At 29.0% G+C, this 20,835-nt stretch overlaps 2 protein-coding genes across 2 annotated transcripts; both read right to left on the reverse strand.

Moving 5' to 3' along the window:
- Positions 1-5,756: 5,756 nt before the first annotated feature.
- On the reverse strand, positions 5,757-11,589 carry LOC145193188 (tyrosine aminotransferase-like). Its single transcript, XM_090100429.1, has 14 exons — positions 11,117-11,589; positions 10,465-10,568; positions 8,946-9,137; positions 8,749-8,853; positions 8,589-8,656; positions 8,343-8,501; positions 8,116-8,254; positions 7,957-8,009; positions 7,698-7,780; positions 7,375-7,441; positions 7,099-7,227; positions 6,931-7,014; positions 6,053-6,151; positions 5,757-5,940 (listed from the first exon to the last, which is right to left on the reverse strand). The coding sequence occupies exons 3-14, from the start codon at positions 9,100-9,102 to the stop codon at positions 5,836-5,838; spliced, it is 1,248 nt and encodes a 415-aa protein (XP_089956555.1). The 5' UTR covers positions 9,103-9,137; positions 10,465-10,568; positions 11,117-11,589; the 3' UTR covers positions 5,757-5,835.
- A 1,382-nt stretch (positions 11,590-12,971) lies between these two features.
- LOC145193463 (transmembrane protein 203-like) lies at positions 12,972-13,325 on the reverse strand. The gene has a single exon (XM_080070926.2). It carries the CDS (start codon positions 13,323-13,325, stop codon positions 12,972-12,974), a length of 354 nt encoding a protein of 117 aa, XP_079927052.2.
- Positions 13,326-20,835: the final 7,510 nt, after the last annotated feature.

Consider the following 20,835-nt stretch of genomic DNA (forward strand, 5'->3'; position numbering starts at 1 on the left):
GAAAAAGTCTGAACCCAATATTTTTAATATGATTGTATTTTTTTTTTTTTTTTTTTTTTATAATATTTTTTCAAAAAAATAAAAAATAAAAAATAAGGAGATATTTGATATTGATAAACTTGAAAATAAATCATTTATATTCGAGAATGTGTTTTTTCTTTGTGATTATATTTATCAAAAAATTTTCTGTTAATTATTTTGTTTGATAAAAAGTGTTTTGCAGGTGAAATCCTCTGAGATATACATCCATTGAATTCACTGAATTTATGTAATTGAATTAAATTTATAATTGTTGTCGATGCTGCGGAGCCGAGTAAAATCCTTAAGTTTTCAATTATATTAATTATTAAAAAATCTTATTTCAATATCTTTTTCTTTTATAAAACTTTAGTGTTACCATGACTGAAAATAGCAAAAACAAATAACAAATATTCTTATAACGTTTCAAAAAAAAAACTAATGACCTTGAATTTTGAAGATTAAATACTTAGCTCTCTTAAAATGTTAACTGTTGTCGATATTTGATATAATTTTCTACTTTAAAAGATCAAAAACTGAGACTCTTCCCTCTTTGATTTTTTTCGACTAATCGCAAAGCTCCTCCAAAGATCTTGACGTCAATAGCAGTTTGAGCATGCGCTATTAGAAACTTTCTAACATAGTGATTAGGGTAATTTAAGATGATTTGATAAAAACCTCCAAATTCAGATTGAGGGCCTGTTTATATGGAAAGCGGGCTGGCTCGGCAAGCGAGCTAGCCCGCTTTCCATATAAACAGGCCCTAAACCTCACTAACAGGTTGTCCATAAATTCGTTTAGGAAAATTTACTTGGTTAACTGTTGTTAATCTGAATTTAAGTAAAAAAGTAATCTTAGACATAAACTTGTCATTCAAAGGTTCAAGAGCATATTTTAACACACGAATACAACGAAAAAAAACTATGAAAGTTGAATTATGAAAGTTCATTATGAGGTTTTTTGGATATCAAATTGGTTTCTTTTTCTTAGCGCATTTCTCTATGGCAAGTGTGGAGCTGAGGGGATAGTAAAGCTGAGTAAAATTTCTTTTTTCCGCTGTTGAAGGTTGAACTGAAAAAAATTAAATCCATTTTCAGTGGTTAAAAGATTGAAAGAATGATTTCAACATATTTACCTAAATATTTAACGGACAATTACTATAAAATACAAACTTTCTTGATTATGATATGAGTTTATTAATTTTTCAAATCGAATCTCTTTCACATCATTGATGTCTCGTCATTTGATAAAAGGAAAAAGAACTTTGAACTTCCATAAAGTTTTAAATTTATTTCCGATTCATTAAACTGCTAATGATATTTATTTTTTACAACAACAACAGCATAAAAAACCTCTTTCTCTTTTTTTATGTTTGTAAAGATTGAACAAATCATTATAAAGCTTTGAACTTTGCTAAAACATTAAGTTTGCGGATAGTGGACATTTTTAGTCATTACAAAACCTACAGGTCTTAGATGGGTAAAAGATGGGTAAAAGATGGGTAAATCTTATATTTACATTAATGCTAAAAAAATTTTTAAACTCTACAATGCATTGCTATTATGAAGTATGAGTTCTTATATGATACGTCATCGCAAACCATGCAAAGCATTGTTTATTTGGCTCTAGTGTTACTACGCAGCGGACACAAATTAAATCGGTTCAGCAATTTTCGTACAAGTAAATTTGACCGCACAAATGAACTATATGGTTGCCCACCTAAGAGTGACTATGAATTAGTGAATTATTGAAGTTTTGCGTTAGCAAGCAAAAAATATAAACTCATTTAGCTCAAATCTGTAAAGTGAAAAGGTTTCACGGGAACTGAATGAAAAACAGAAACGAAAGCGTTTAGAAACTTCTTGATGTATGTGATAAATCTGATCCATTTTTGAATCGAATCGTCACTTGTCATGAGAATGGATTCAATATGACAATCAAAAAAGTTCAGCACCGTGGCGCCTCCAAAGCGTAATATTCATCAAAAGAAGCTGAAGGTGAGTGTTTGAAGATCCATTATGATTGCATAATACCATATCAACCACAGCAAAATTATAACGTAACCAACTGGGCGAAGATAAGACCTGATCTGTTCTCACAAATGGCTTTAGCAAACCCAGAGAAATAGGAGTTAGAATTTCTTGATCATTCTCCTTACTTACCAGACCTAGCTCCCACTAACTACCACTTCTTCCGCAACTTGGACAACTTTTTAATAGTAAAACAGTTTAATTGTGACAATGTTGTAAAACTAACTGTTATGGTCTATTCTAGAACTTTCCGCATTCAACAGAACATTCGAGAATCTTCTATAAAACCTACTAGATATATAATAACATTCCAGAATGTTCTGTATCTTTCTAGGAACTTTCTATTTTACTATAAATATTAAGTTTGTGTGATTGAATGTACTGTGTTGGTATTCTTATATCGAAAATAAAAGTTTTAATGAAATCGAATTCTTCTTTGGATCTGTCAATTAGAGAAACATAACACAGGCTTTCCAATTGATTCTCGTCCACAAAAACTGTATTACTTGCAAATTAGACTGTAAAAAAAAGTCATTAACCATGTGATAAAATCTTCAAAATTACCCCCTAAATTTTGTTACATCCTAAATTTGTTTACAACATTAATTAAGTTTCGTTATTTCCGTTGACATTTGACATTTTTCTATTCAGACATTTTAGCACATTTGAAGGTTATATTTCCCAATCACCGATGTTATTTAACGCAAGAGGCAGCCTCATTTGTTTTCGTTTGCAAATAGTTCTCTGTGAAACAAACTAGAAACTATGGCAACCTAAACTATGACAACTAAATTCTAGAAAGTTTCAGTACCCAATAGTTTTCATCTTGATAAACCAGTTTTTCAAAAAATCATTCGTCAAGCAGTGTTGTCAAGTCTTCTAGAAACTGAATCTCACACATTGAGAATTCTCAGCGTCAATATTGTTGCTCTGTCTTCAACTTAGTATTGTTGCTGATCTGTCTGCTGCTTAATCAGTTTAGCTTGGCATGCTAAACTGATTAAGCAGTAGACAGAGCAATAAGGGTACTAAGAATAGACAGAGCAACGAGGATAATAAGAAGCTGACGTTCATTGGTCATTGGTTCCTGAGTAGATTTACTTTTATGACCTTTTTTTTCATTCGGGCCCAACAGTATACTGGTAGAAGCAAATACTTTTTACTCAGTTTGGAAGACAAATATTTGTTGCTGAGAAATATTTGACCCTATCAATAACAAGAAAGAACGTTAAAAATAGAAATATTTTATGCGTAATCATCAATCATCAATTTAGAAGCTTTTCTTATTGCTGTAATCTGGGGCGTTAAGTCTATGACTGTGTTATTAAACTGAAAGAGATAATTGACAATAAATAGGTCGTTTCTTCTGTTGATAACAGAGTCTATGATAAATACCTTTTCATCTGAGAAGATTTTGACCATTCATAGGCAATAGCTCTTTAAACGATTTAAAATCTTTTTTGACTGCTTCAATTTGTATCATTTATTCTTTCTATCAAAAGCTAACTAGTAGGCAAGACCAACACTGACCTTCCCAGAAGTCTTTAGAATCCTTCTCATGGTCTTTACATTTTTTAAAAACACTTTGGTAGTCTTTCTAATGGGCATGGTAGGATTCTTCTCAACATGATTCTTCAGTTGTCAACGTTTTTGCTCACAGGAGTAAAAAAACTTGATGTATGGGCAGATAAAAGCTCATGGCGACTGATGGCGAAATTAAAACTCTAGCACACTTGCTTTTTTCGATATTTTTGACAACTAAAAAAAAAAAAAAAGAAATCCTTTGCTGGTATAATAGAGTACGCCAAGTGGACCCCAAATATGTATTTTCATTGAAATCCAATTTCTAAAAATAAGTCAGTAAATTATGTTTCAAAAATTTTGTTCTATCGACAAGACAAGCAGTAAATGACTGCCAAATTTCGCATTTTTACAGCGTACATGTTAAATTTTTAAAACAAATATCACATTGTTAGACAAATTGATAACTAACAGCTATTAAAATGTAAAGTATAGTACGAAAAGACACAATAAAAATAAAATGACTTAAAAAATATATAAACTGAAAAGGTTGAGAAATAATCATTATTTATTTGAGCCGAATTGAGAGATCTTGTAATTTTCCAACCAAAATCTTTATCAGATAATTAACAACTCCTATCATTAGGTAGAACTCCATTGGTGGAATTAGATCAAGAATAAATGATTTTTCAGAATCAAATGAAATGAGGAGTTGATTTTTTATCTGATATTTTTTATCTTTTATTTTATCTGATTTATTTTATTTTATCTGATTTATTTATCTTATTTATTTTGTTTTATCTGATATTTTTATATGATATTTTTAAGTTCTTTAACTTTCATAATGTCAGCACCTGATTCAACAAAAGCCTCATTATCTTTTTTCAAATATTTCAAGTGTTCTTAGTCAGCCTGTCAAGTTTTTGAAATCAATGCACATCATCAGCAAGGGTGTGTGGTTGAATGGGATTGTATACCACACAAGATACTTGCCATTTTCATGTCATAGGATATTACATATTGAACTTTCTTAGTGTCCATGAGTTCCAACAGTGATTTAACATTTTCATAATTTTTAGGAAGATTTTGACACACTACTACAAGAAGTTATTTTTTAACACCTGATGTATTCAAAAATTTTGTTGTCAAAAGGCGTTTTGTTGGAGGATCTGAATCCATTGGTTCCTTAACAAGGGCACCCAAATCACCTCCACCATCTATGACCAATTTGACATCATGATTTGGACTGACATTTCTGATTTTAATTATTTCTTCAAGAAGTCCTTTCAAGCTTTTACAATACGCAACTGTATTTTGTTTTTGTTTTTATTCAGATCTATTTAAAATTGAAGAGATGTTTAAATGGTCAAAATGGTTTTTTGTTGATCATGTGACACTTGAGAAAAATTAGGCTCTACAATTCTGTGAGCAAAAACATTATTCAATGTTGAGATAAGTTTTATCACTTTAATGTTGAAAAATCCCTTGTGTTGACACTTGCAATTGTACTAAGTCATTTGCAGTTAAACTTGCAGCTACAACCTTCGGCTTTGATGAAGAATTTTTTCACCATTTTTGAACATATTGGTCTTGGACATTCTTTTTTTAGACTCAGATCTCAGATACTTTAAAGCTTTTTGACTACCAACGTGAAACTTGTTTTAAAAATTAAACTTTTACGCTGTAAAAATGCAAAATTTGGCTGTCATTTGTTACCTATCTTATCTATAGAATAAAAAAACTTTGAAACTTAATTTTCTCACTGATTCTTAGAGATTGGATTTCAATGAAAGTGCATATTTGGTCTAATCGGTGTACTCTATTATACCACCAAAAGATTTGCTGGGTATTTTTTATCATAAACGTTAAAAAAAAGCAAGTGTCAGCAGGGATTTTCGGGTTTGCAAATTTGTAATAATTAAACGTTGTAAAATATTAAATGCAGATCAGTTCACCTCCAACTCCACAGTTTAAAGCTAGTTTCAACTCAAACAAGTACGCTTTTTAACTTAGCGTTTGCATTCTTTATATGCGTATATGTAAGTTTTTTTCACCGAAAGAAAACTTACATATGCGCATATAAAAAATGCAAACTTATATACGAATATATAAAGTATATACGTCATATTCTACTGCTAACCATCACCAAGTTTAAGTAACGCGGCGCGTTGAGAAGAAAATAGTGGAGAAAACGACACATTCAATTAAATAACTACAAAATATTGTACATCATTTGAATAAAAGTTAAAAATCGAGAAGCTGCCATTCACGAAAAACTGCCACAAAAGGATAGGATCCGTTCACACGCTTCTTCCAGTAAATGACTGGGAACCGTTAAGACAATACGAAAATAGCCAGGATATTCGAAACACTGCATTTAAAATATGAAAATTAAATGTCATGACGGAAAAAAAAAAACGATTGCACGCATGCGCACAGAAATAAACGCTCAAACACGTTTTAGGCTCCTTTGATGCACTTACCGATGCAGGAAGACAATAAACCGACTTTTCCGATAAGAGTCTTTTCGTAAAGTTCACGTCATCAACAAAAATGCTTAAAAGTTTTTGATTCAGTCCGACCTAAAATTTATAAAAAAAATAATCTTTAGACGCACGCGATAATCAAAATTAAGCGTTTTATCGCGTGCGCCTCAACAAAGTTTATATTTTAAAATTTACATCGACGTCAATTCTTTAATATCCTTATAATGAACTCCTTGTATAGAAACATGATAAATAACAGGGAATTATTTTAACAGTGAACTAATTCCATAGGAAAGACTAGATTAAATTTTTTTAAATTTTTTATCTACAAAAGAAAACTTAGAAAACTTTTTTAAATGAATGTCATTTAAAAATATTTTTCGATGTAAAATTTTCCCTCTTTTTTTCGAAAACATAGAAAGTAACTAACTTCAATAAAAGAATGATTATCATATCGTTTAAATTTATGTTATTTAAATTATAAAACTAAATAAGTCTGCATTAAGTAATTCAACCGATGTGCAAAAAAGCGAGCGTTAATAGTCGTCGACATTTTTTGTTTTTAAGTTAATGACGAATAAATACAAACATATATCAATTATGATAAATGGAACTTTCGTAGCTTTTTAAAGTAGAGAACTTTTTATACATTTAAAACATAAATTTTTTTTGGTGTGAAAAAGATGAATTCACACAAAAATACTTTTGAAAATTAACTTCAGCGGATGTAATTAAATAGGATTATTGCGCAATATTTTATTTGTAATTGCGATTGCGTAAACGTTTAGCACTTTGAACTTGAAAATAGAGGAAAAAGAAGTAACCATTCGAAATATATTTGTTAAAGTCGCTTTAACAATAAAAGAAAAACTCACCATCATGTACATGGCACCACGAGGTCGAATTGGTATTAAAAATGATGCTTTAGATAAAATGGTATATGCAATGTCAGCATTTTCCTATAACAAATAGGAAATTCAAAAAATGAATATATTAATTATTTGTCAATATCTAAAAAGATGTATAAATTACAAATTACTTACTTTTATAAATTGCATATTACAATCAAACCAATCTCTTGGAGTTTCAGCCAATATCCTGGGTATAGCACCTTGAATAATAGTGTTTGCACCAAGTATACGAGTGCACATATCAAACAAACGGTTGCGAAACTGTGAGAGGCAGAAACCACAAAATTAGGTTTTATAAAATTCAATAAAAGGAATATAAGTTGTAAAGAACGAACGAAAGAAACACACACGCGCGCGCGTACACACACAAGAAAGTATCAGTAAAGGATATTTGCATGAAAAAAATACCTCTTCAAGGACATTATTTCTATCATGAATTTGTATCCAACCCAGTCGCCATCCGGGCACTAAAAAACTGCAAGGTTATTCGCATAAATACTTTGTTAACAAATCGACTTCTTAAAAATTGAAAAGTTAAAAGTTAATTCATAGACGTTAGGGAAACGATGCTAAGAAATTAAATTACATTCAATATTTATCACAAGAACTTAACAAACAGACTGTACCATATATATATATACCATAACCATAACAAACTGTTACAAGCTAGTAACATAAACTACTATTTTTATAAAAATTTGTTGAAAAAAAGAAGAAAAGAAGCCAAATACCGCTTTGAAATGGCGCAACACGACAAAATTGGTACAGTTTCTGTGAGACTTGCCATTGGATAAAATGTTTCCCCAGGAAATACCTGAAACATTTAAAAGCAAAATGTTTTCAATTGTTTTAGGTATTTGTTTTTTAATAAACTTAGCATGTGCCACCTGCCTGGATTCTAGCAATAACACTTATGTCTATTCAAAAACAATACCCATAAAGAAATCATTGTTATCTGTGTAATAACAAGTAGATTGAGAAGTTACTTACTGAATAAGCATATATTTCATCAGCAAGAATTAGCACTTTATGTTTCTCTGCCACTACGAAATTACAAAAATATTAGTTTACAAACACAAGATTATTTTGCAAAAAACTAAAAAAAAAAGAATTAACTTTTCAAAAAGCCAGAGACATTAATAGAAATACCAGCAATAATGGTTTCAAGATGTTCTTTTGAATAAACAGAACCACACGGGTTAGATGGGTTATTTACAATAATACACTTGGTGTTTTCATCAATAAGCGATTCTAGATGGGCAATATCCACCTCCCACTCATGATTTGGCTGCAGAAAAAGTTACTCTCAGTTCATCTACATCATACTAACTTCTTTTGCTGTAAATATTTAGAAAATGTTTCTTAAATTGACTCACCATTAAATTGTATTGTCTCACATCTAAATCATTTGAGACTCCAATAGTTTTGTATAAAGAAAATCCAGGTTTAGGAATAAGAATATTGTCCCCAGGGTTAGCCAATGTGCTCAAACATAATTCAATAGCACCTGAGCAAGCGCTGGTGATAACAATATCCTAAAAAAAAAGTTTAAACTAAATAACTTATTATTATTTAGTATTTAACTTTTATTTCAAAACTTTACAAAAAATATTTTTAAGCACCTTTTCAGTGAGAGGTGCTTTAGGGGTTGACATATACTCAGCGATTGCTTTTCTTGCAGCTAATTCTCCTTTATTTAAAAGTAATTTAAGTTAAGAATAATTTAAATTCAGGATGATTACATATAAGAGCAGTTTAAGAAATTTTAATGTTTATACCAACCTACAGCAGGTGCATATCCATTGTGTTTATGTGAGCGTAAGCTTTCTTCTACAGCAGCTAATATATTCTCGTTAGGAATAAGGTTACCAAAAACAGTTGGATCACCTAAATTATACTTCATTGTATATATGCAAGTCTTCAAAACAATTTTTCTAACAAAATAACCTTAATTATATGCACCGACAGTAAAAGCATACCTATTGATAATGAAATCAGTTGAAATTCTGGATTTGCTTCAACTTTCATTTGATCAACAATTCGGCGGACTGGATTTATAGTTCTTGATGACATAGCAGAAGGTACCACGGACCATTTCTTCTCCAAACAATTTATTCCACAATCTATGTTTGGCATGATTTGTTGTATGTTATAGTGAAGCTTTTAGCAAACTACAAGAAAACAAGAATGTATTTATTACTAAATAATAGTAAAACTAGCTTTAACCCCCTGGTTTAGTCTTGAGAAAAAAGACATTTTATGTAATTGTGATTAAATGGATAAAATTATGTTTATTTTCTTTAAAACAAAGTATTTTAAATTCAATATTTTCAGGTCTGTTAATAATCTAAAGATTTTAATTTTGATCATTTAAAAAAAAAAAAAAAAAAAAAAGGAATTGCATGTCTTCACTTCCCATTATATAGAATTAAACATGATAATTAAAAAATAAGTAGACAACATATGAGGGATATATTTTTAGAATGTTATCTGTACATAAAACATATCAAAGATTGGCTTCTGCCTGTAAGCATAAAAACAAGGATGAGTAAAAATGAAGCATTAAAAAGAACCTCTCCTACTAAACTTCTGCTAACCAGAGACAAGAAGTGTCAATATATTAGATTATGGATACTCTTTCTGATAAACAACAAATTTTTAAGAAATGATTTAAAATTTTCTCCAAAATTACTTTTCCTTTTCACCTTTTATGTAAAAAATGAGCTCTTAAAAAAAAAATCAACAACCTGTAAGTTTATTTTCAAAAAAAATTAAAGCTATAAAAAAAAGTAAACGTTGATTAACAAATATTCATTTAAACAGCATTCAAACAACAATAAAAAGATTTTCTCAAGCCAAAAAAAAAAAAAAAAAAGTCAAACTTTTGGTGAATTCACACTACTAATAATATTAAATTAATCAAGATCCTTAAAAGTCTACCTAAAACATAAACCTAAAAAGTCATTTTACATGCTTCAAATTAAGTTTCATCACATCATCTTTTTTGATCCTAGCAGAATGCTATGAGATTATTTGGACAATGATTACAATAGAAGTTTTATTAAAATCTAAGTCTGTCTCATAGAAGAAAGCTTAGCATTGATAAACTTGAATAAACTCACTGGTGACAACTCTATCTCTGAGTAATCTATTTTGCTAAAACACAGCCATAACCACCAATGATGACAGTTAAATTAATGATATTACATAACTCAAACATGGTTTTGGTGTTTAATGTAAATGAGTTGGGTAATTATAAACTAATTTATGGTGAACTATGAAAATTAAGTAATTGATTGTACTTATAGACCAGACTAGATATAGAGCATGATTTAATAAAAAGTATATGCATATATATAAACAGCTTAATGTAATAAATATATAATTTTTAAGATGTAATTTTTATCCACAAAACTTTTTTAAAACTCATTATAGAAATACGTCATTGAAGGTGTGTTCAAAGGCAAGTCATATACAACAAAATAGTAAATTAATTACCATGGGGTTTTGTTGCAATTATCTGAATGCTTTCTTTAATCTGATACATTTCCTTTTTTTTTTTTTTTTTTTTTTATTGTCTTGCATTTCCATCATTTGATGCTCTAAGAAAAAAAGATAATAAAAAATTGGAATTAAGAGAAGCTAGAACAAAATGATATTTAACTGACAGAATTTGAGAAAAATTTAGCAAGAGTTTTTTTTACCCTTAAAAGCCACTGAAATAAACATAAGTTATATATGTGAATGCAACTAAAAATGTAAATGATTATATATATATATATATATATATATATATATATATATATATATATATATATATATAATACTTGCTCAAATATTTTTGTTCATTTCTTGTTCATTATATATTTTTTTATGTGTAATGAGTTGCAAAAACAAAAAAATTAGTCAGAGGACAAAATAAAAATTAATTACACTACTTTTTGTAAACAGTAAAAAACATTAAACTTTATTACAAATACTTGTTTATAAATGTACTTATAGATAGAGCTATTTATGAATATATCTATAAATATACTTACCTAAAAAATATTTATTTGTAAATATATTGATAAGATTTTTTAAAAACAATTAGTTTTTTATAGTATTTGAAATGATTAGTAAAAAAAATTAACAAAAATTAAAAAATTACATGTCCTGGTTTTCTTTTTATGAAAAGGTTTTTCAAACAGATCTTGTAGCCATTAAAAAATCTTGCAACTAGAGCTCCAACAGCAACAGCCGCCATAAATATTGTTAAATCAAAGTTTGAACAATTTTAAAAAATAGTTTACATGCATACAGTTTGCTAAAAATAATTTGTTACCCTTAATACACATATTGTTAACAATATATAATACATATATATTGTTAACATATATGAGTATATATACTTAACATCTAACTACTGTAGAAATACTTTTACAGATTTTCAAGATTGGATTTGAAAACTACTCTATATCCAAACTTTCCAAAAATATTTCCTAATTTTGGGCATAGTGATGATATCCACGGTAATGATACTGTATGGAGGGCATCATACTCAGATTGAATTTTATTGTTCTTTATAGACTTTTTTTTCTAATTTGGCTTGCAACAATCGCCAGTTGGCTTTTGTTGTGACCGTTTTCATTGAAAACTTGAATTAGAAAATTTGTAAAAGTATTTCTGCTTCTCTAGAAATACTTTAAAAGATTTACAAGTTTTGTAAAAGGAGAAAAATAACCTGTATAAACATTACCTCTAACATAATTGAAACAACTGCTACTTATTTAAAAATTATTAATTTGCTATCAAAATACTGTTAAAATTAATGAAGAAGCATGCTATGCATTTGCAGGTGCCAATGCCTCAATTACTGCAGGTGTCAATACTTAGATTACTCTTCAATGTTTTGCTTACTTAATTCAGTTTAAACAAAAGTTTTAGTTAAAACAATAAATTAGTATTTCATACTAATTTATTGTTTTAACTTAAAGGTTTAAACTCTTGTCAAGTATCTTTTAATGTGTTAATGATTCTTATGTTAGTGTCAGTAATTGCACCTAATAGTAGGGCTAAGAGCCTTTTACTGAATTATTTTTGTGGTTTCATGCATTCACCTAGACAATAATTGAACATTTTGAAGTTTTTGATTTATTTTAAGACAAATGAAAAGATTTTTTTTCTCTAAAACCTATTTTTTGCAAAAAGGTTAGATGCTTTTTGTTTTAAAGATAACAATATGAAACTGAGATATCAAAAAGTATTAATTTCTTTCTGTTAAAAATATACTTAACTCATTAACAGAAGCAGAGATTACAATATTATACAAAATTACCAAATTTCATGTTTTCAATGTTTATTATTTAATAAGTTCATCAGTTCTTTCTAGTGCATGGTGTTGGACCTTGAATTGTGTGAACTGGATCCTTAAACTGTAAACTTAAGAAAAATGTAATAATAAAAATATAAAAATAATTGCAAACTTAAACTGTTTATAACAATTGAAGTTTGCAATTAGTTATATTTTAAGATCACAAATGTTCAATCAAAGAATAAATTTGTTGCTGAAACAAAATCAAAAGGGTAAAATTGTAGTATTATAGGATCTTATCGAAACCACTCATAAATTGGTTATTGGTGTCAATTGAAAACTTCAATTGTTTATAACAATTGAAATTTGCAATTAGTTATATTTTTAAATGCTTGCAAATGAAAATAAGCTATTTAGAAGCCTTAAATACTGATGTAGAAACTAGTTACTCATATTCTAGGCTCTCCTACACAGAAAAATCATCCCAATTTTGATAAAACTTATCTCAGAGTATGCAGTCCTGTAGTTAACTATCTTTGAATTGATTGGACATAACATTTGCAAGACATGCTTCTTTACATTTCAATCAAATAATTGCATAATGTAAAATATGCAAACAAAAGATTTGTTAATGTATATTTGTGTATAAAATAATTACTAAACTTAACTGAAGCCACATTCATGATAATTTTCATTAAAATAGTTTTATACTTTAAAATTTATCAGAAAGAATACAAGAGCGAACTAGCAATAAAAACAAAAGAACAAACAATGGTGTATATACAACAGAATGAGGAAAGTGCTTTGTTCCTTCAAGTTTTTGACAAAGCAGCACTTTGAAAATAACTAACAACAGTATGACTACTGCATTAATAATAAGTCTCTTTGCTGCAAGGCTTCGTTCTAATGCCAAGTAGAGTCTTATAAAAACAATTATATCGAAGTATGCAGTCAATATATCAAATGCAAACAGTGGAGCAAATATTGTCCACCATTCTGCCTTTATATGATTTTCAATTTTAAGCACAAGAAGAACAGAAAATACTACAGCAGCTGTTAGGGCCATTGCTACTTCAAAAATTGACACCAATAACCAATTCTTTAACTCTTTAATAGTGAAAAACATATCGGCAATCGAAACCAGGGTTATTAAAACATCATTTATCAATGTATCAATGTATTTAAAGAAAACATCAAATCTTGTTAAGGATTTTATAGTTTACGACTGTTCAACGCATTCAGATTATAATATGTCTAACAGCAGCTATAAGTTATTTCAATTGTGATTTATCGTCACCTTACATCAAGCAAAAGCATATAGAAATATCCGGCCTAACTAAACCCTCTCCCCCCTGCCCCTCTATATTTATGATTGATGATAGAGAACTTTAAGCTGATTAAGATTCGTATAAATCATAGGTCTCAAATTCAGTGTAAAGTGCTCTAATATAATGTTGAAAGTACAAAAAATATACAACAAGTTGCTAATATTGCTTAATAGCTTTTTATACTTTAATACAGATATGGACAAAGCAATTACATTCAGTACAAAAGAATTCCTTAAAAAAAGCGAATTTGTCAAAGTCGACCAATTTACCAGTTTATAATTTAGTCGATTTTGGTAATATCTTCCAAAGTGGAGTTAAGTAAAATCGACTTCGATTTTAAAAGTAGGTTAATTTCGGGTTTAATTTCTGGCTATCATTGTAAAAATGTACACACAAAATTCATAAGGTGGAATTTATTGCAGCGAAATGTTAATACAGGATCTATTAACGCACGATCAAAAACCAAGCAGCAATTTTTTTTTATTTAAAATACTAAAAAATAATTATGTTGGAATCTCGTCCCATAAAAAAAATCTTTTATTGGACCACTGTCTTCAAAATAGTACCACACTATTCTGAAATAGTGTCTAATGTGAACTAGCGATTTAAAATTTCCCGCAAAGTTCTTCGACATTTCACAGATTTTGTCAGTTAATCAGAAGTGTCGCTCGAATATTTTTGTTCAAATTTTCAAACTTTGATCAAACCTTGTCGCATCAACTTTAAAAGAAGAAAATTAATGTTAAAATGGCCTTCAAGTGATAAAGCTCATATGATTTGAAGCCATTTTGATCTCCTCAAAAAAGACGAAGCAAAATGTTGACGTTGTCCTAAATTATTATTATGCAAAACCGATTGGTACAGTTGGTTAGAAAATGGGGCTCAAATTAAGTCTGGAATTATACATCTGTATATACAGTATCTATATTCTCGCTCAGTGTGTATATAGATGTTAAGATTACTTTTATTGACACAAATATCAACCATCCGACATTGGAACATCCGACATTGGAACATCCGACATTGGAACATCCGACATGGCAACAATCCGACTTTAAGTTTTTTTTTAAGTTTTAGTAAAAAAATTCTTTTCGTTCTCAAAATTTATCGTGTGCCTAATGCTCCCTTTCGTAGTTTCTCAACCATCTGACAAGTTACACAGTTGCCGTTATGTGGTTTCCAGACAGAATATAAAGGCAGCGATGTCGTTTTTTTTTTTTCCTTTTGTAAACATTAGTAATTACGTTGTATGATTTAAAACATATTTTTTTAAGAAGAACTATTAGTTTTTCTGTCACTTTGACCAAAAAAAAACTTTTTCTATTTTGGTTTTTAGGCTAATACTTATAGGGTACTACTTTTTTCCATGCCATTTACTATACTCTGCAATAAATTTCAAGTTTTTAACGTGTAGTTCCATCTAAAGACAAAAAAATTTAACATTTGAACTATTTAAAGAATACAAATCAGTAAACAATATTTGCAGCTTGAGTCAAATAAGCCAAAAGTAGTGCAGTGTGTTCTTTCCGTTAAACTAAAGTAAAAATATTGAATGATTAATAAAACGTATTTCGTTATGACTAAACTTCAGTAAAACTTGCCTTAAAAACTATTATATAAATGATAAAGAGTTCACAACTTTAAAATAAAAATCTAACAGGTACCTTAGGCCTTTTTCATCAATTGATGGACATGAATCATACTTTATTGAAATCTGTAGATCTAATCTTTCATCGATTGATGAATATGAGTGATTCAATGATTGATTTTAGTTAATGCCAAAGAAGGTAAAAAACAAATCACAAAATAAGAAAACTTTTTTTTCGTCTTTAGAAACACTACAATTTTAAAAAGTTCATTTAAATCTCAATTGTCTGGTGGCAGCCTAAAAAATTATTTAATCCGTCTAATTAATCATAATTCATTTATGAGTTGCCGAAATGCAAGTATGAAAATTCGTCCAATGAGGTTTTAGGAGTCTAAAAATCATTTTGAACTTGGCATTAATAAAAATGCTCAAGATTGCTCATCACATAAGCCAGAACATAATAGATCCAAAACTTGCAAACATGTTTTCGTATAATGGATACCTAATTACAGCTGTAACATACTTCATAAAATGTTTATCAAGGCTTTTTTAAAACTTTGTCATTCTTTTAAATATTTCGTTATGACTAAACTTGCCTCGTTATGACTAAACTTCAGTATTCAAAAAAATAATCTTGAAACTCTTCGATCAAACTTCCTCTTTTATTTTAGTGCAATCGACAATCTGCAATTTCAGTTTGTAATCGTGGGCAATTAAATCTGTAGTTTCTTTTAAGACGTGAATTTTGTTTGTATTAACAAATCATACCTTTTTTTTAATGTTTACATCGCTTAGGGGTGGTCCATTTTTAACTTTATTTTTTCAGTTTTTACGGGGATTTATACTGTGAGGAGGGTAAACGAAAGAAATGTTAAACATCTTTAAGTTTTGAAGATAAAATCCTTTGTCTATGCTAGAACAACATCTCATTGATGAATTATCTGCATTTAGTATATGAAAAAAACAAGTTATGTACAATTTATTCATTATATTATTGCGTGTAGAAAGTGTTTCATCATTTATTTTTCATATTTTCAATATGAGGGAGAGTTGCAAATCGCGAGGTTAGAATTCCTTTGTTCTATCTCCCAATTTAAATGTTGGAAGAAAATGAGTTGTTAATTTTAGTAATGATTATTTTTAAAATATATTTTATTTTTAAAATTTTTTTCTAAATAATTTGATTAAATATAAATTATTTAAAGCTTGAGTTATTATTTCTTTAAAAAGTAAAGCTAAAATTTTAAATGTTTATTACTTTTAGTAAAAAATCAAAAACTTTCTCCCAACATTTAAAATGGGAGAACAAAAGAATTGTAACCTCGCGAAATGCAGCTTTAAAAGATACATGACCAGTTGTTGTACTAGGTTTAGACTGCAATGTTAACACGATGCTTACTATACAAATGATTTGCCATTGGCTGGTATTTTCATTGTATTTTAGTTCTTTGTTGTAAACTTCGTTTGTTAATGTATCTTTATATTTACATGTGGTTATTATAAGTTTTTTTTTTTTTTTTTTAAATAATTCCAGACTTTACTTTTATGAAAGTTACTAATCATCATTTTGTTTCTACCATAAAAAAGAAAATAAAAGTAAAGCTTATATTAAGATTAAGTCAAAGGAATAGTATAAGTAACTTCATCGTTCTCTCTCGTTTCGTCTCTCTCGTAAGTATAGCCGCACGACTATCAAGTACATTCATAATGTCCGTAATATTTATCCGAAAGTAACGTCAGAAGGGATTTATTTGTGTACCAATCATTATTATCAATAGTCCAGAGGGAACTATACCAATCTAGAGAGTTAAACCAAACGTTGATAAAGTAAATCTTTGATAAATGTACCAATCATTACATAATATTGAATTTAATTAAATACGAGAACACTTGTAGTATTTCAATTGAATTTAAACAGAAAATTTAAAAAATATTAATATAAAACTTAAAAAATGTTTAAACTCAATTCTTTAATAAGTTATATATAAGTAAACTCTCTGTATCATTTTTCACAACAATTAAAGCAAAAATAAAAAATAGTTTAATTAATAAAGAACAGTGGTGTAGCGAGGTGAGTGGTGTAGCGAGGTGAGGGCAGATGGGGCCTGCCAAACCTTTTTTGGGTAGCAAATTTATAAAATTTCTTATGTTTTTCGCATCCCTAACTGAATACCATAACACATTGCTTAACATTTTGTTTTAAAAAGCATCAACTGGTTAATATAATAAGAAAAAAGAAACATGTTGATGAAGTGGTGCTACATACATGGCCGCCGAGAGGGGGGGTACACTAAGCTAAGAGCTATGTTTGTGTTATACAGCAAATTTAGTTAAGTCTTCAGATATTTCGGTTGAATTAAAAAAACTGCTATACCGCTAATATTCTTACGCATGGCTCAATCTTTATAAATAGTTTATCTTTGCAAGATAAACCACTTATAAAGATATCTCATTACCTTTTTTTTTTTTTTTTTTTTTTTAAAGCAATTGGTCAGCATAACCCGATTAAATTGACTAAGTCGATTAAATTGACTATTCGATTTTTTAAAGTCGACTCATGGCCTACTTAAATACACGGCCTTCTTTACTGCTTAAATCGAAAAAAAATAGAAGGCCAGTTTAAAAATCGTATATTCGGCCGGATGGACAAACTTTCTCAAATTAATTTTGATTATTGCGCTATAAATTTTCAGTATGTATATCTGGCACAGGATAAAAAATTTTACGTTAGCTAGCTAAATCTTAACTGCTAAATTTCAATAAACTTAATTGTGAATACTTAATTGTGGCTTCTTTTTAGTATAAGATAATGGTTGCACCTCTAATTATTTCTGTTGTAAAGTAGTCTCAGTTTTTTGTTTTCCAAACTACAATGATTTGAGAAAGATATGAGTTATATTTTGCAATAGAAATTTTGGGACTGTCAAGTTCTGTGCATGAAATAAAAATATACAAATTCTCAAAAATAAGCTTCAAAAGTATAAAAAACTCTAACACAAACTGATTAAAAGTGAAAAAAAATATTTTCATTTTTCTCTCTGTCTTTTTTTAAATGCAACTATGTTATCTGCAACAATTGAATCCCCGACTCTCTTTCTGGTGTTATTAAAATAAATATTTGAAATAACAGTGTGTATAATTTCTTTTCCATGACTTTGATGGTTTGAACATAAAAATGGTTGATACCCTTCTCTACTGCCAAGAACTAACTTTGCTGCTTTACGGTGTTGCATTTGAGACTGATAAATAACATCAAAAATGTGATCTAGCATAGCAAAACTGTCACAGACATATTCTAAAAGCAGTACTGATGGAGTTGTTAGCCCACCTCTGGATAATATATTTAAATAATTATAATCATTTAACTCCTGTTGACAATTTTGAGTACAAAGCAATTTGCAACATACTCCAAACTTCTTTGGAGTATGTTGCAAAATCAATTTTTTGGCAATAAAACCAGCAATATAACTGGTAACTTCACGAGAATCATCCGATAAAGTCACACAATCAAAATCTCTTTCTTTAATCTGCTCCATTAAGGATCTAACATGTTCTATATCTTTATCAGCATTGATATCATTTTCAAAAATGTCAATTCCTTCTTTTATCAAACTTTTTATTTGGATTATACTCTCACTATAAATGACATCTTTCAAACTGACAAGGAATCTGCCACCGCTCATTTGACGGTATTGTCCATATCTTCTTTCTAAAGGATCACTTTGAAAACGAGCAGTCAATATTAATTTGTACTTATCTTCCAGCAGATCTTCAATTAATGAAGCATGACATAATAAAGTTCTTTGCAGTGCTGATGATGTTTGGGGAGATAATGTATATTTCTCAAAATTTGGAATTTTTGTGTTTTTCCATTTGTTTAACCAGTCAGCAAAAGCTCGAAAAAACTCAGGTTTTTTATCATTTATAATAGCAGCATTACCAAGAAAATTATTAGAAAACTGATTTTTTGAATTTGTAATTGTCCACCATTTATTGAATAGAGTTAAGAATGATGCAATATCTAAACGGTAAGGAAAATATGAAATTATTGCTGCTGCTGTAGTTTCATGGAAGATACCTAAGGCAACACTGACATTTTGCTTCCATTTTCCAGGATGGACAACTTTGTTATTTATATTTGGTGCTTTTTTTAAACTTGCATCCAACAGACTGTCCTTTTCTAATAAATCATGAAATATTTTCCATGATATTTCTCCTGATTGAACATGAATTTCATCTTTGAAAGCTGAAAAATTAAATTCTGGAAAAATTAATCTTTTTTTATTAAGTAAGTTGTTTCGAATATTTTTAATCAGATGCACTGTGTCAAAGAATAAGTAAACTTTTTGTGATAGTACATTAATAAACAAACCATCTTTTTTTTCACCATGCGTATCAAGTAATTTTGTAAAAGAAGAAACATTTGAAGCGTGATTGTCACAAACAACACCTCGAAGATTAAAATTATTTTTTATTAAAAATTGAATCAGGTTAAGAATTTCAGACTTTAACCAGTCACTGTTCAATTTTACAATTGGAATTGCTTTGACAATACAGGAGATACTTTCTTTCAAACCAACTACCATGAAAGAGACAATGCTTCTATAACATTCATTTTCCTCACTAATCCCAATAACATTGCCACCAGAATATTCAGCACATTGTTGCAAATACATTTCATCAAAAATTATTATAAGATCTTTCGATAAGTTCCCATTTTCATGTAGCAACTTCAAAACTTTCATAGAATCTATTTCACCTGATTTAAGCTTGCCTAACAAAGATATAGATGGGAGTGGGAATTCCTTCAGCAGTAAATGATAAGTTTGCAGTGAAGTGTACCGCAACATTAATGCAAATTGAAGAACATTTGAAGAATAAATTTGTTTTTTTTTTATTTGGTGACTTTTGAGTTCTTCAAGAATAGAAGACAACTTTTCTTTTTCTGTACTAAAATGTGAATTGAGATTTTCCAGCATACTCCTTCTTTTAACATACATTGGTGGGTTACTCTGAACCATGATGGTAAGGAAACTGGAAGATTTTTATAAAAAAGTTGGACATGTAAATTTTTGTCGATACGAATAGACTCAGCAACTTCAGGTATGTGTAGTTCATTTTGAATAATTCTATGGAACACAACACAATCATCAAAATTTGAAAATAAATATCCTGCTGGTGAATCAGCAGCTGAAAGGGAATCAACATCTTTAATAATATCTTTTAATAAAAATTTCTGATATTCATCTTCTTGAAATATTCTTTTAGCTGGTGATTTTCTTGGTCCAGATATAACTGGAAGAGAAGCAGTTGCTATGCTAGCAGGGTATATTGTAGGAACAGGCTTTAGGTTATACAGCAAACGAAATCGTTTTTCTGATGCTCCTTTATGTACAAACTTTTTCTCAAAGTGTTTTAAACAGATCACAGATGATTTTGTGACAGTCCAGAAATTTCTATTTACAAATCTAATCCATAACTTTCTTAAATCATCATCTTTTGGAAAACTGAAAACTGGAACTACTTCACCACCTAGATAATTGGAGGTACAACCAACAACACAGCATTTATTAACCATAATTACTATCTATTTATAAAAAGAAGCTATAATCAAGTATATGAGGTTTAGTTGATGTGAAGATATAGAAAACGCTGAAGTT

This window comes from Hydra viridissima, unplaced genomic scaffold, assembly GCF_058129835.1.
Source record: "Hydra viridissima isolate aposymbiotic clone 2 unplaced genomic scaffold, HvirCarnegie_v1 scaffold_10, whole genome shotgun sequence".
NCBI classification, from domain to species: Eukaryota; Metazoa; Cnidaria; class Hydrozoa; order Anthoathecata; family Hydridae; genus Hydra; species Hydra viridissima.